Genomic DNA, 14,417 nt, shown 5'->3' on the forward strand with positions numbered 1-14,417 from the left:
GATTTTCGGCAACTGTTGTGATTGGCTCACTGTAAAGTTATAACACTTACATGGACCAATGAAATCAATCCACATCTTGATACGACAAAAATAGGACGCTTCTATTACAAGAAGGACCACCTGTTTAATCTTAGCTGTCCTTACATTTTGCCGGTATACAAAATATAGCCATTAAGATTCTATCAGCATTAAATAACTTCAGTTGTTTTTATTTTTAACGAATGAGTTTGAGTTATAAATGTGTGAAAAAAACAGGCTCCCACTGATTAAAAAAATATTTAGGTTATAAATGTACTAGCGTTCAGGCTAAATGGAGATCCTCCGGGGTCCTGATATATTTTTCGGCAGGATTTATTTTTTAATTTTTACATCAAGTGGTCACTCAGTAAAAACACGAATTGCCACTCCATAGTTGGTTTACTTTTTCTGTGCTATTCTGTTTTAAATGCTCTTTTTGTCAATTGAAGATTGATAATATTAAACATGTTAAAATAGTTAGCTGTGATGCGCCTAACAGGCTAAGTGGAAAAACGGACCTGTGGAGCTTTGGTACCTAACGGTCGCTGTGCTGTAGCAGGAATACCAACAAAAGTTTTATCACGAAGAGGAAATTAAGTAATCAAACAGCTCTCCCCAGCGGTTATAGTGGAGCGGGACGCCGGTGTAAGGGCTGTGGGGAGCGGAGCGGTGTCTGTGAACCTGCCCGGGCTGGTGGAGGATAGCATGGCTGGGGGAAAAGGAGCAGGGAAGCCCGTCTCGATGTGGGACAATATGAGGATACGCTTCATTGTTTGCTTCTTTGGAGTCTTCGTGTGTTATTTTTATTACGGTATACTACAAGAGACGATGTAAGTAGCTAGCAGCTGTCTGCTTAGCAAAATGACACAATTGTTGACAATGATTTAACAGTTAGCAGTCTGCTCTGTGGTTTCTTGGAGTTTATGGTATCTGGCAAGATTTTAGGTTCTTCTAGCTTTTACCCAATGAAATATATAATCTTAAAAGGTTTAAAATCTTCAATACTTAGGATTAGGATTCCAATGGCTCTTTTATCAACAACAAATTTTGGTCCCTCTTTGTCTATTTAGACTTTTCTGTTAAGCAGGGGTGGAGAAGTACTCAACAGTAAAAGTACTGATACAAAAAGTAAAGGTTAATCTGTCAAACGTCTACTCAAGTTAAAGTATTGAAGAAACTACATTTGAAAATACTTAAGTATTTAAAAGTTCCTGCATTTAAAAAAGCGTAACTATTCAAAAATAGAAATAACACATTTTAATATCAGTCCATGTCTGCAGAATTTCCTGAGTAATTTTAAAGAACCTTGTAACTTTCAGAAACCCCCTGATGTATTGATGCATAGAACCATCTGCTACAGATTCTAAACCACCTGTAAAGGACTTTAGCATAAAACTTCCACAAAAAAGGAAAGCTACTGTGATTGTTATTTCTTATTTAAAACCATAAAGAAAAAAGGAATGTTTTGATTCTCCTCATGCTTTCACTGTGGAATAGAGGTTTAAGGTGTATAACCAATTACCACAACTCCAACTCTGATCTGAGAACTCATCCTACTGAACAACGTGTCCAAATGGCAATAAACTTAAAGTAGTATCTACCCTCTCACATTTATAAAATGTCATGCAAATCTCAAATGCAGTACTGTCAAAGATCAGTCCTGCGCTCTGCTATCTCCAGAAAGAAAAAACGCAACAATGGATTGCAAATCTAAGCTGAGCCAAAAGGAACAAGTAACTAGCAGCTTCCTCGAAATGTAGTGGAGTTAAAGTTATGTTTCAAATACATATGTATGGAATTTTACAAAATTTTGTAACTTTTATCTAACATGCTTTTAGATATTTTTGTAGCGGTCAACAAAGCACTAAGTTTTAACAATTTTGAATAGTTTTCTAGAAATATGTCAAACAAGGGAACCTCGGTTTTTTATCTATTTCACACCTGGTGTGTTACCCATGAGGGGGCCACAGATCATATCAGATAATACATAGTTTTTGCAATCAGTGTTGGTATTAGACACTGCTGGCATCACTAGTCCTGCAGTCTTTGGGATCAGTCTAAACTGAAACCTCCAAAACAGGTGGTAAATAAATTTAAAAAAATTTATTTATTTTGTAAAGTTTTTTTTATAATGAAAGTTGTTTGTCCATGCTGGTCAGTTTTCTTGTAGTGGTGTTTTTAGCAGTCCTTCCTTCAGCCCTGTTTGTCTGACTCTTGCAGCACAAGAGGGAATTATGGTGGAGAAAAGTTTACTTTTGCACGGACGTTGGTCTTTATCCAGTGTATCATCAATGGCATTTTTGCTAAGATCTGTAAGTATCTGGCTGCAAAGCTGTTGAGCAAGTAACCAACACTTCAATCTTGAAATGATCATCCTGTAGTTTTTCAAAAGAAAAAAAAAAGCATGTTTTGTGTCTTCTTATAAACAGTGATCCAGTTTTTTGAAAGCTCCAAAGTGGATCATACTAAGAGCTGGCTCTATGGCCTCTGTTCCCTCTCCTATCTTGGAGCGATGGTTTCCAGTAACTCTGCTCTTCAGTATGTTAACTATCCCACACAGGTAAGTTTTCTCTATTAAATATACTACATTAAGAAACGTATTATTATGTTTATTTTGTGCATGAGTTATGTTTGTGGTTACCCTAAAGCAGGATATTTATTGTTCCAGGTGTTGGGGAAGTCCTGCAAGCCCATCCCAGGTATTTTCAGTCTATTATTTTATAACACACAGCTGCTCATGTGAGTTTAGTAGCTTATTTCAAAGCTTAGCACTCAGCTGCATGAAAGGTCCATTATTAGAAGGCGCCTTCTGTATGCAGTAACACATTGTTCCATATTTTTGATTGCATCATAGATGCTATCTATGCCTTGAAAAAATGGTTTGTGTAACGCTTACAAAGTCAGTTCTACTGCTTAGTCACTGCAGAGCAAGTGGAGCTGCAGACATTTAGTTGTTCTGTGAAACTCTAGTCTGAAGATCCTCTGGGATGCTTTTTCAGTATTTATTTGTACACAAACCTCCCATCCAATTACAATGATTTTAAATTTTTTTTAAACTTTAAATAATAATAAAAAAAAAAAGACATTCTTCATTTACTTTATGGTCAGACATGAACATTTTGAGATGTGTGACACTAATGACAAACAGGACAACATTTGAAGTTAGAGTAAAGCTTTAATCCTAAAAGACCTGATGCAACTGCTATGCACGAAGATGGCATGATTATGGTGTGAGACTGTTTTAGCAACGATGAGTAGGTATACTGCAGATCCACCCTGGAGCAGTGTTCCTTCAAATTCTTTATATTCCCTTTAAGTTTCAGCAGTCTATATTTAAAGAATGACAGGACAGTAGTCTCCAAAGCAACCCACAAAATAAATCCAACTAAAATGATGCTTTCAGATAAGAATTTGTTTACTATGGTTAAAAGCAGAGTTCATGCAAAGAAGCTAACCTATTTAAATGAGCCCATGGAAAGAAGAATAGCATGCCAGGAGCTAATGGCTACAGAGAACTTTATCTTCAGTGATTAACTTGCTATGGAAGAAATGTCAATGGGGAACCAGTGAGGATCAGGGCAAATCATCAATACATCAAACTTATTTACATTTTTTTTAAACATGATTGACCCAATGAGGAGAAATATCAGTTCAAAATAATAAGGATTAGTGCATCGCGGAGTGAATTGTTACAGAATAGTATTTGTCATTGTGCTGTTTATTTTATTTGCAGCATGGGCCACATTTTATACCCAAGGTCCAAGGCCAGATGTTGTGTCTAGAGTAAAAGTCAAATTCTTTCTTGTTTCTTGCAGTGATGATTCTCGGTGTAACAATACTAAGAAAGAAGTATCCGCTGGCCAAGTACCTGTGTGTGCTGCTGATTGTTGGAGGTGTTGCTATGTTTCTCTACAAACCTAACAAGGCCTCAGCTGTTACTGATGACCATATTTTTGGCTTTGGAGAGATTCTGCTTGTGAGTAAACATGCTGATTAGAACATCTGTTTGAATCTCCCTTCTTCCGATTAATGACTTCTCTTTTTTATTTTTATATATTTTGTTTGTCATTCTTCTTCTTTTGTTTTTTTCTTCATCATAGTTGGTTTCTTTGACACTGGATGGACTCACTGGTGTCGCCCAGGACCACATGAGGGCCCGCTTCCAGACCGGAGCCAACCACATGATGCTGAACATCAACATGTGGTCCACCCTGATTCTGGGACTGGGTGAGTCAGTGGCTCTCTCTGCCAAATGCACATAGAGTTGAATATTCACCACTGTGTGCCAGAAGCATTTTCACAGATTTTTAATATCCTTCCTGTGGTCAGGGAGCAGCCACTAATGAGCAGAATCACCTTGTTGTTGTTCAGTACTGCCAACATACAACAGACTAAACACCAATGGTGGTTCATTTTAAGTGTGCATATTTGAAAAGAGTTTCTTTCTCAAAGTATATCATTATAAACTCCTCTTAATAAGCATTTTATAGCTACTTTTATGAATAAAACTATGTAGATGCAAATAAAGTCAAACTTTATTTTAACAGTTTTGGGTTTGACAACTTATCAGGCTCAGACTTGTTCTTTAAAACATTTTCCCATTAACAGTTAATTGTTTTAGTTGCTATTTATATAACATTTTCATATTCTCAAGATCGATACCAATGTGTATTTATTTTTTTTTTTATTAAATGAGCTTCTGCTTTGTTGCAGCAGAAAGCAGTAATTTATATAAACAAGAACAAAACCCTAAATGGCTTCATTTCATGTAGAACATGGGAGCAGAATTTTCTCTGGTGCAGAACTCATTAAGTCAGTGTTGAGTTTTATCTTTATAGATAAGACAGAAAGTCTTCACATCAAAGCCCTGGATTCAGTAAGAAAATCACTGTAATCTTTTTTTGTTTTGTTTTTTAGATAAAAGACTAAAACTAATAAAAAGGAGTCAATTCAATAAATGTAAGGCATCAAGTACACCTTCCCATGGTAGACGTATGGAGAAGATTGCTTTAAAGTTTAAACATTTACTTTAGGCAAAGGATTGTTTTCTTGCACATGCACTGAAAGATATTTTAAAAATGGCAATACTGATGCCAGTTTAAACATCCGAATGCATCATTTTATGGTTAAAAAAAAAGTAGACATACACAAGACAGTTAGATCTAATTCCTTTCTAGTTTTCTTTTGTTTTAGAAGATTAAGTAACTGAGTGAGCATTATCTAAACAGCTGTGATTATAAGACTGAACTAGGGCTGGGCGATATAGAAAAAAAGCTTATCGATAAAAAAAAATGCATATTGATCGATATCGATAATTATTGAAAAGATTTGAAACCATATTTTATGTGCAGCTCTGCCTGGACTTTTTATAATATTGCTAAATGATTTAATTTTAATAAAAAAACACAAACACAGACTTCGAATTAAATCTTTATTTAACCAACTTTTTTAACCATAACAGAATTGTTTTAAAGAAAAATAACTTAAGAGACCTGAGTTATGTTATTAAATACTGACAAAGAATAAACTAAAGTGACCAGAAAAGTGACCAAAATAAATATAACAAATAAATAAATGCCCCCCCACCACCGCCGCCCCCGTTTCCTGCTTTAACCTGACTTATTACTTTGAAGTTTCTGGCCCCTCAGCATTTTTATCTCAATTGTTAGAACTACGTGGGAAACTGCCCAGAACTGAAAATATATATATATTTCCCGAAGATTCCTCGGAGGAGAGCTGCGTCGGGGCCTACACAGCTCGTACTCCTGCGGCTGTGAGCGGCTGAGATGATAAAAAAAAAAAAAAAAGTTGGTTGTGTTATCAGACTTCGTTTTCACTGGTTCCCTACACATTTTCCAGATGACTGTGGTTTGTTTTTGGTCCGACTTGCCATGACCGAAATACTGCCAGACTGCCGAACTACAAAAACCCTTCTTTGAAACAATTTCCTCCGCCTCTCCTTGCTGCGACATCTTCGTGTGCTCTGTGTTGTGGTTTGAGAGGGCGGCGCTTGGTGACGGCATGCCTGGGTCCGCGATTGTGATTGGTTGGAAGGAAGCAGTGACTAGCATAAACCTACATGCTAGGCTACAATGAGAAGGAAGGAAAACTGCGTTTCTTTTTTATCGAACTTTTATCGACCCTCTTTTTTTCTATTGCGCCACACGTCTATCGATCGATATATATCGTTATTGAATTATCGCCCAGCCCTAGACTGAACTGTGTTCTCTAAATCTTTTGTAATATTTTGTGCCTCAGTGATTTCTTCCTTTATAGCATGTTGGCATTTCATCATGAATGGGTCAAAACAATGACATTCTTTAAATCATTGCTGCTGCAATATTTAAAGCAGTGTTTAAAACTAATAAAGAAACAAATTATTCAACTTTGCTAAATAGAACCAGAGTGAAGAAAAATGTTTTTGTAGTCAGTTATAGATGTAAACCATCTAGAACAACAAAATTGGAAACGAGTCACCCCCTTTTCTTTTGTTAATATCTGGGACTCCTTTTCTAAGATATCATTTTCTGTTTTCTTCTTACCTTCATTAAGTTTATTGCCTGTTTTATTTCTTGTCGGAGACAAAACAATCTCACACAAAAATTAATTGCCTTTTCTTTTTTTAAGGCCCCTCAGTACTTCTGTTTGGTATTTCTAGGGGCTTTCCAAATGTTTGTTTTAATGCTTTTAAATGTTTGTCTTTAAATGTAGGCTTTTTTATTTGTTTATTTTTATTATACTGAAAGCATACATTACCACAAATATTTTACTTTCCAGAGTTGTTCAAAACTTGTATCCATTTTAACCAACCGTGTTTTTCCACCTAAGTTCTGCAGATTCTGGATCTGAGGCCTGACGTCTGCAGATATATTTACTGTACATTTCTGCTTAATTATACTTCAAACATTGGATTAAAAAGGATTGAGGGATTTGTCAATTTAAACAGCGCTCCCTGTTTTTATGGTATCAAACCACTTGGGGGTGCTGTTCAGTGATTTCATGAAGGCAGATACATTTTTTTGTTGTTGAATATTTTTAGATGATAATTGGTGAAAGATTATGAAATGGCATTGATGAAATGTTCGCCTCCATTCTCAGCTGTGCTTTGGACGGGAGAAATCTGGAGTTTCCTGAGTTTTACAGAACGTCACCCCAGCATATTCTACAATATTCTTCTGTTTGGACTGACAAGCGCTTTAGGCCAGGTGAGTATAATGATGGGAGGTAAAACTACTGGACATGTTTAAACCAAGCTGTTTTAGAGAATAAAACTTTGCTATATTTTGCTATCTTCTCATTGTCTGCAGACCTTTATCTTTATGACTGTGGTGTACTTTGGGCCTCTGACCTGCTCCATCGTCACCACCACCAGGAAGTTCTTCACCATCCTTGGTTCTGTTATTTTGTTTGGAAACGTGATGACAGAGATGCAGTGGATTGGCACTATTCTGGTTTTCCTAGGTAGGAAGATTTGATGTAGAGCTTTAGTTATTTCATTACATCTATTGTGGGAAAACTTGCCAAATGCACCTAAAGTAGATTTAAATATTCAATTAACTGCTTTAGTTTATGTGTGTTTTCAATCATCACTAATGTCTTTGCTTTTCTTTTTTTAGGTCTTGGATTGGATGCGAAATTTGGCAAACCCCCTAAGAAGCACTAAAGAACGTAAAATATGAAAGAGCAGTAATGGAAAGCATTTAAATGAAATGTAAACATACTGTAATAAGTAAAATATTTTCTTAGATAACTTATACATAAGTAGCTATTTGTGTTTGATGTATGGTCAGAAATTTGAATGAGTTGTCAAAGTTAGCAGCTCCTGACGAACTGAAGACAAGGGTGCTCTGATGACCGAAGGCCAGAATGAATTAAGATGAGCTAAAGCTCCTAAATATATCTAAATATATTTTAAAAAATAAAAATAAAAAAACCTGCCACCTCTTGTGCATTTTTAGCATTTGACCATAAGTTGGCTTTTTCTTTTAAGATAAAGGCTGGAAAATGTTTTCATCAAAAGAAGTTTACTACTTGGAAAAAAAGGAATCCAGAATTTCAGAAAAAAAATGTAAATGTTTCATGTTGTGTCCGATACTCATTAATTGTGTTTATTTTATATGAGATGAAAACAACTTGTCATAAAGGGAAATTGTTATAAAGCACTGTTTCCCATTTTTTTTCTCTCAATCCAAAGAACTTCAACACAAACCTTTAATCACTTGAAAAGATGCATTTTCGCCCTAGACAAATCATTGTGTCAACATTTTTTGATAAAGAGAAATATCCAAATATGTACAGTAGCTGATTGTATGATAGGATAAGATGAAAAAGATTTTTCTTTTTAAGTTGAACGATTAAACCTGAGAAATAATAACGAAAACATCAAATTCAGTATCTCAGAAATATTTAATATTGTTAAAAGGGTATATATATATATATATATATATTGACCACTGACACCTTTCACTTTTTCAAGAGTGAATTGGCTAAGAGGGCTGCAAGAACATAGTTAAAGCAGTAAGAAAATCATTACAACAACCGTGCAGAACTTCCAAGAGAAAGATGTAAATCATTTCAATAAAATATCCAAATAGAAGCAGTTACACTGACTAATAGTATTAATTTCATGTTCCTTTACAATAAATTTTAAATTTTCTCAGTGCAATTAGATCAATCAAGTCCTTTCAAATTATGAGTCAAAGTCTAAAAGTTGATTTTGGAATATTGGCAGGTCTACAGATTGGTCTTCATGGCAGGATAGGAATCATGAAAATTAATATTTTAAACTATTTTTCCTTTTTCATTCCCTAACAATTGAAATTCCCCAGGAGCAGTGTAATGACTGACACAGAAGAATATCACAATTTATTTGGCAAAGTAAAAAAAAAAACTCAGAGAAATATTTAAGACTACATTTACCAAGAGACCAAGGTGGACTGTCTTTACCCTGTCCTGTCTAGAGCACCACTACAGTGCAACACAGCTTCAGTATTTGGTTAAACAATGTGACAACAGATATGAAGCAATCTGCAAAGATGTGGGACAATTGGAAATAACCTACAGGCTTTACATTACTTTTCAAAATGAATTTCAACAGTAAAGAAACAGCAAGTACACTTTGCTATTAGCTTACATTATTGCTATTGACAGATAAGCAGGTCTCTGGGTGCATCAGATCGTAAATCCCTGTTTCTTTTTTGGACTATGTTATATTAGATGTCATGTCATTCCCAGATTTAACTGCTGAAATCCCAGTTAAATACAAATTAAGGAGAAAGCAGCCAATGTTTGAAGGAGTAGTAGTAGTAATTTCTTTACATGACAAACCTTATTTCCCCATTCAATATGACATCTATTTTGTACATTTCAACTTATTAAAAACCAAAGTGAGGAGGAAACCTCATAACTAAATTTGTTTAAAGCTACAGTGTGTAATTTTCAGCGACATCTAGCGGTCAGACTGCAGACTGCAGCAACATGAACGTCTCCCCCCACCGCTTCTCCCCCCCAACAGTACGGCGAGCGTTACGGGACAAAATGTCTTCCACGACGTCCGCATCACCTACCTTCTCAAGTGATGAGGTTTGTTAACATAGATAATTTTACAGATAGTATTTCATTAGTCTGTGTAGGGTATAGATTTCATGTAGACTTAAGATAATAAATATACCCGTTATTTTTTCTACGTCGTTGTGACGTTTTGGTGAGCTGCTTTGCATGGTGATATAAACAGACGAAGTAATTGTAGTCATTAGTTTAACAGCGAGATTGTGTTCGCTGGAAGAATATATATTCCCCGTTTACAGAGTCCAAGTCTTGTTTGTGGCACGGGGGTTACAAGGCAAGGAAGAGGGAAAGGAAGAGGGCAGAGAGGCCGGGGTGAGCGTGCAGCTGGGGCCAGGCGAGAGAGGGGAGCCAGCGGGGTGAGAGCAGAGGAGGAAAGGCTTGAAGATCTCCAAAGGAGCCGGAGAGAAGTAACCGAGGTATATATCCAGAAAATTATTTTACAGAAAATTACTGAATCATTACCTGTGAAACGTCAGGGACGTTGCTGAATAAGTATACTGGAGAGTAACAGCATCATCACGCAGCATGTTATTGTTTTAGACAGGTCTGAGCATCCTGTACTCCAAAAACTGCAGTGATATTAGACAATTGTGTGTATAGGATTAATTACCTGTCCAAGAGAAAACTGGCAACTTGAGCGTCACTTTGAAAACCTTTTTCCTCCATCAGTGACTTCCATCGTGTAAATGCCGTACCAATGTTGATCCGTGTTTTTTGCCGTTTCTTGTCACGCTTGCGTTTATTCTCGTCGTGTTTCCGCTTCTTAGATGACGGGGGTTCGGTGTCCGCCGCTTTTCGTTGTGATACAGAGTAGGCATGATCCTCCATTCGTCTGATGTTTGGCCACACAGTGCCAAACAGTTTGCAAAGTCACTCACGCCTGCCGCCTTGTTTACCTTTCTTGTTACCGAGGCGCAGTATACCTGCTTCTTCTTCTTCTTTGGTTTCAGGCAGACTAAACGCTTCTCAGGCATAATACTGCCATCTACTGTTCAGTACCGTCTCAGTTCATCTCTCTCAACTTGCCGTAGTTATTTTCGAGCGTCATGGGAGATCTCGCAATCGCTAGTTTGTTGCCTCTGCGCTGCCGTAGCGCAAAGATGTCAGCCTCCATGGCTGCGAGACCCGCTCCCATGTAATTATAAATAACGAATTCTAAGGCAACGCAAATGTTATGGTTAAAAGGCTGAGCTCATAGGTGATGATAAATAACATAGTTATGTATAATATATTAAATTTCTGAATTTATATGCCTGTAATTATTACACACTGTAGCTTTAAGACAAAGTAAAATTGCCATTAATTCAGCATCCCACATTATGGCTATAAAGTTTGTCCTATCTACCTTTCAAAAATACTCAAAATCTATTAGATTGTGAGGACATGGCCCTATTTTTTTATTAATTTAGTTTCTAATCTTATGATAAAACCTCAGTTCCTTCTGAATCAAAGGAAAAAGATGCTGCAACCGAAATGTTTTACTCCATGAATAGTTATTTAGTTGATACTCAGTGCTGGAGACTGCTACACTTTTGTTCCAAACATTGTGTAATTGCAGCCCAAAACTTTACCATAGACACATTTCCTGTTAAGGTTTTGTGAAAAGTGGCCTACATGTTGTATAAGGAAACAAAGGCTTCTGAATCACAACATTATTCTTTATCCTTATGATATGGAGAAAACATATGCTAAGTATGGCCTAAAGAACCATATTTACTTTATACTGGCCTTGTGACAGGATCCTATATTTCCTGTGATTTTACATAAAAAGACATTTTTTATAATGTCATTATTTACCATATTTTGTAAGCCATTGATGGTTATCTGCACTCACAATACATATTTCTAAACAGGTATTAAACATATATATATATATATATATATATATATATATATATATATATATATATATATATATATATATATATATATATATATATATAGCCCACAATAGAATAGTTTCTTTATAGTTCCTTGTAATATTTTCATATTAAATGTATTTTCATAGCTGTAAGTAGAAAATCACGATTAACAGAAATAAAGGTTATTATATAATTTCTATATAAGTAACTTCGTTAGTTGAGTTACTGAAATACTTTTCCATAACATTCTTAATGAACCAGTCTTCAGTTTGGGTAAAAAAAAAAAAAAAAAAAGAATTAAGCCGGTTGACCTCAATTATGCCTGCATAAAAATCCGCTTTAACAAAAGAACTAAATCATGTTAATTAAATGACCTAAAAATAATCTATTGTTTTTTTTATATACATAAACTTCAGATATGATCTTGAGGCGATACATAATTTTTTTATAGAATTTTTAAAGTGAAGATTTGTGGGGAAATATTCATGGTATCCCTGTAATGTCTCATCGTCCTTCTTCCGCCCTGACGAACTGTTAAGGTGAGGACAGTTTTAGCATATCTTCACATAAGCAGAGGTTTTTTCGACACAAAGCGGACTTTCCAAGCCTAAGAATGCTCCTTACAATCCGCAAACAGCTCAGAAGCCACCCCGCCGTGAGTATTGACAGCTTTTCCTGAGTTTTGTTTCATTTTGTGGATTTTTTTTAAAACTGGGTTGTTTTCTGAATTTTTGTGGCTAACTTAGCTTAGCTTGCTAGACGACGAGTGTAGCTTGTTTTGTAACCCCAAACACGCTGCATAAAAAATAAATAACTAATAAAATTATATAATGTGAGATCGAGAATTCCAGCCTTCTGTGCCTTTAAGATGAAAATAGAAAACAATGTTAAAAAGTCGTTAATGGTTAACCAGAACGACAAACCAAGCGTCACACTGCCCTGAAAGTCTTTCTATTTGACTGCTAGCCAGTTTTGTAACTAGTTATCATTAATATACATATATTTACATGTATATACGTTTTTTTTATTTTGTAGTTTATCTTATTTAGACCATTTCCAGAGAAATATATTTTTAGATTTTCCCAAATGTAAATTTTTTTTCCATCTGCCACTCTTCTAACCTCTTACTCTTACATATCAGTTAAATAGATTTTGTTCTGTCTTCTTCAATGTTTTTGAATCTGTAGATGACTGCTGTAGAGCTGTTGTTTTTAAAGAAACAAAAAAAATAAAAATCATGCAATCTTTAATTTAGTTTAGGTTTGTTTGCCAGTGCAAGGCTTCTTCATCTATTCTTTATCAATTTTACTTCCCTAGTAGAAAGGTTGTTTAAAGGGAATTGTAACTTTTTTTTTTGTTGCATATTTAGACCATTATCTGTTAGAATTTTAAGGTTTCATAAAAGGAATGTCAAATGTTACGTGTTTTCAAAGCAGTGATGACCTACCTGTTTGTGCGTGCTACTGTTATTAATGTTAATGTTGGTTCGTGTTCTGAGTAGTATTTCTGTTCCTTTACAGCTGATTCCCCTTTTCTTCTTCATTGGTGGAGGAACCACCATGTCCTTGCTGTACCTGGCTCGTCTGGGCCTGAGAAACCCTGATGTTTCGTAAGCACTGTTGACATTAAATAATAAAAAAAATGAATGTCTATGACCTACAGTGGCATTCTCAGTAAACCTATTGTCACCTGTTCTGTCTGCTCCACAGTTGGGATCGCAAGAACAACCCAGAGCCTTGGAACAAACTGAGTCCAAACTACCAGTACAAGGTGTGTTTTAAATGTAAATAAAAGCACCATAATATAGGGGTTGTCTACCATATGAAACTGCTAAGACTTTGGAATAACAGTATGTAAGAGGTTTTATTTGACTTAGCCTGTGGATCAGTGTCAGAGGTGCTGTAAGTCTCTGTATAAGTCTTTAAAATGGATTAATTAAAAGCACATAATCTAGTTAATGCTGACCAAATCTGATAGACTTAACCCAAGACTTAAAATAGTTTTTTTTTCTTTTTTGCTAAAAAGATGTACTTAATATTAGCATGAAAAAACAAATGCATGATTTGTTGGTTTATGAAAAGTGTTGAAGCTAAGATTTGTTTTTCTTCAGTTCTTTACAGTAAACATGGACTACAGCAAACTGAAGAAAGATCGCCCAGACTTCTAAAGGTCAAATCTGCTGGGAGAAACCCACAACAATCAGCAAAGCCGCACATTGGGTCTTATCTTGAATTTTCTGCGTCCAGGGAAAATGCAGAAGCTAAATCCGCACAGCTCATCTTCCAGTTCATTGCATCCCTGGCTTCTTTATTTCTACTTATTAATAAAGTAAAGGAGTATTTTCTCCTTCATACAGATCACCTCATCTGTTTTTTTTTGCTTATTTTTTTGTGCACCACTTCACCTTTTTGTGTATATATATATTTGCATTGCTGCATCACTTTTTCCATCACGTTAAATGTTTTTGCATCCTTTGTCAGCATTCACTATATCCACTTTGCTTTCACAAATGTACCTTTGCCCTCCTGTGACCCAGCTACTGTGCAACTATTTCACAGCATTCTTGGCTGCTCTCCAGGACGTCTGGGTATCGCTGACCTTGTCTCAACAGATGGCTCCCTCTGGTGGCAGCTGTTACTCTACAGACTAATCTCCAGCAACAAAAAACTTAAAGCCATTTATAGGGCAGTTGGTGAAATACTTTAAAAATAAAAATTTCAAGCCAAGTGTGTTATTGGATGACAGGGCAAGACCTTATTACTTTTGTAACATTCAAAAAAGTGTATATTTTCATGGCAAAATGAACGTCAATGTTATAACAACAATCTGCAACTTGCCCTAGTATATTAAGAAATTCATGAAAAACAAAGGAACATGTTAGTTTTTTTGTTATAACAACCTTGGAACATTGATGTTACAAGCACTTACATTTTATACTTTTAATTTAGCTTATTAACTTTAGCTTTTTAC

The 14,417-nt window shown here is 35.6% G+C and overlaps 2 protein-coding genes across 2 annotated transcripts; both read left to right on the plus strand.

The window, feature by feature from the left end:
• The first annotated feature begins 334 nt into the window (after positions 1–334).
• slc35b1 (solute carrier family 35 member B1) lies at positions 335–8,177 on the plus strand. Its single transcript, XM_038285036.1, has 9 exons — positions 335–848; positions 2,239–2,330; positions 2,448–2,578; positions 2,687–2,717; positions 3,834–3,994; positions 4,119–4,245; positions 7,117–7,223; positions 7,326–7,479; positions 7,635–8,177. The coding sequence occupies exons 1-9, from the start codon at positions 724–726 to the stop codon at positions 7,679–7,681; spliced, it is 975 nt and encodes a 324-aa protein (XP_038140964.1). The 5' UTR covers positions 335–723; the 3' UTR covers positions 7,682–8,177.
• Positions 8,178–11,942: 3,765 nt separating this feature from the next.
• Positions 11,943–13,812, plus strand: LOC119783485 (cytochrome c oxidase subunit NDUFA4-like). The gene is made up of 4 exons (XM_038285047.1): positions 11,943–12,102; positions 12,968–13,056; positions 13,157–13,217; positions 13,558–13,812. Exons 1-4 carry the CDS (start codon positions 12,061–12,063, stop codon positions 13,612–13,614), a joined length of 249 nt encoding a protein of 82 aa, XP_038140975.1. The 5' UTR covers positions 11,943–12,060; the 3' UTR covers positions 13,615–13,812.
• Positions 13,813–14,417: the final 605 nt, after the last annotated feature.

This window comes from Cyprinodon tularosa, unplaced genomic scaffold (assembly GCF_016077235.1).
Source record: "Cyprinodon tularosa strain WSP-4 unplaced genomic scaffold, ASM1607723v1 ctg105, whole genome shotgun sequence".
Classification (NCBI taxonomy): Eukaryota; Metazoa; Chordata; class Actinopteri; order Cyprinodontiformes; family Cyprinodontidae; genus Cyprinodon; species Cyprinodon tularosa.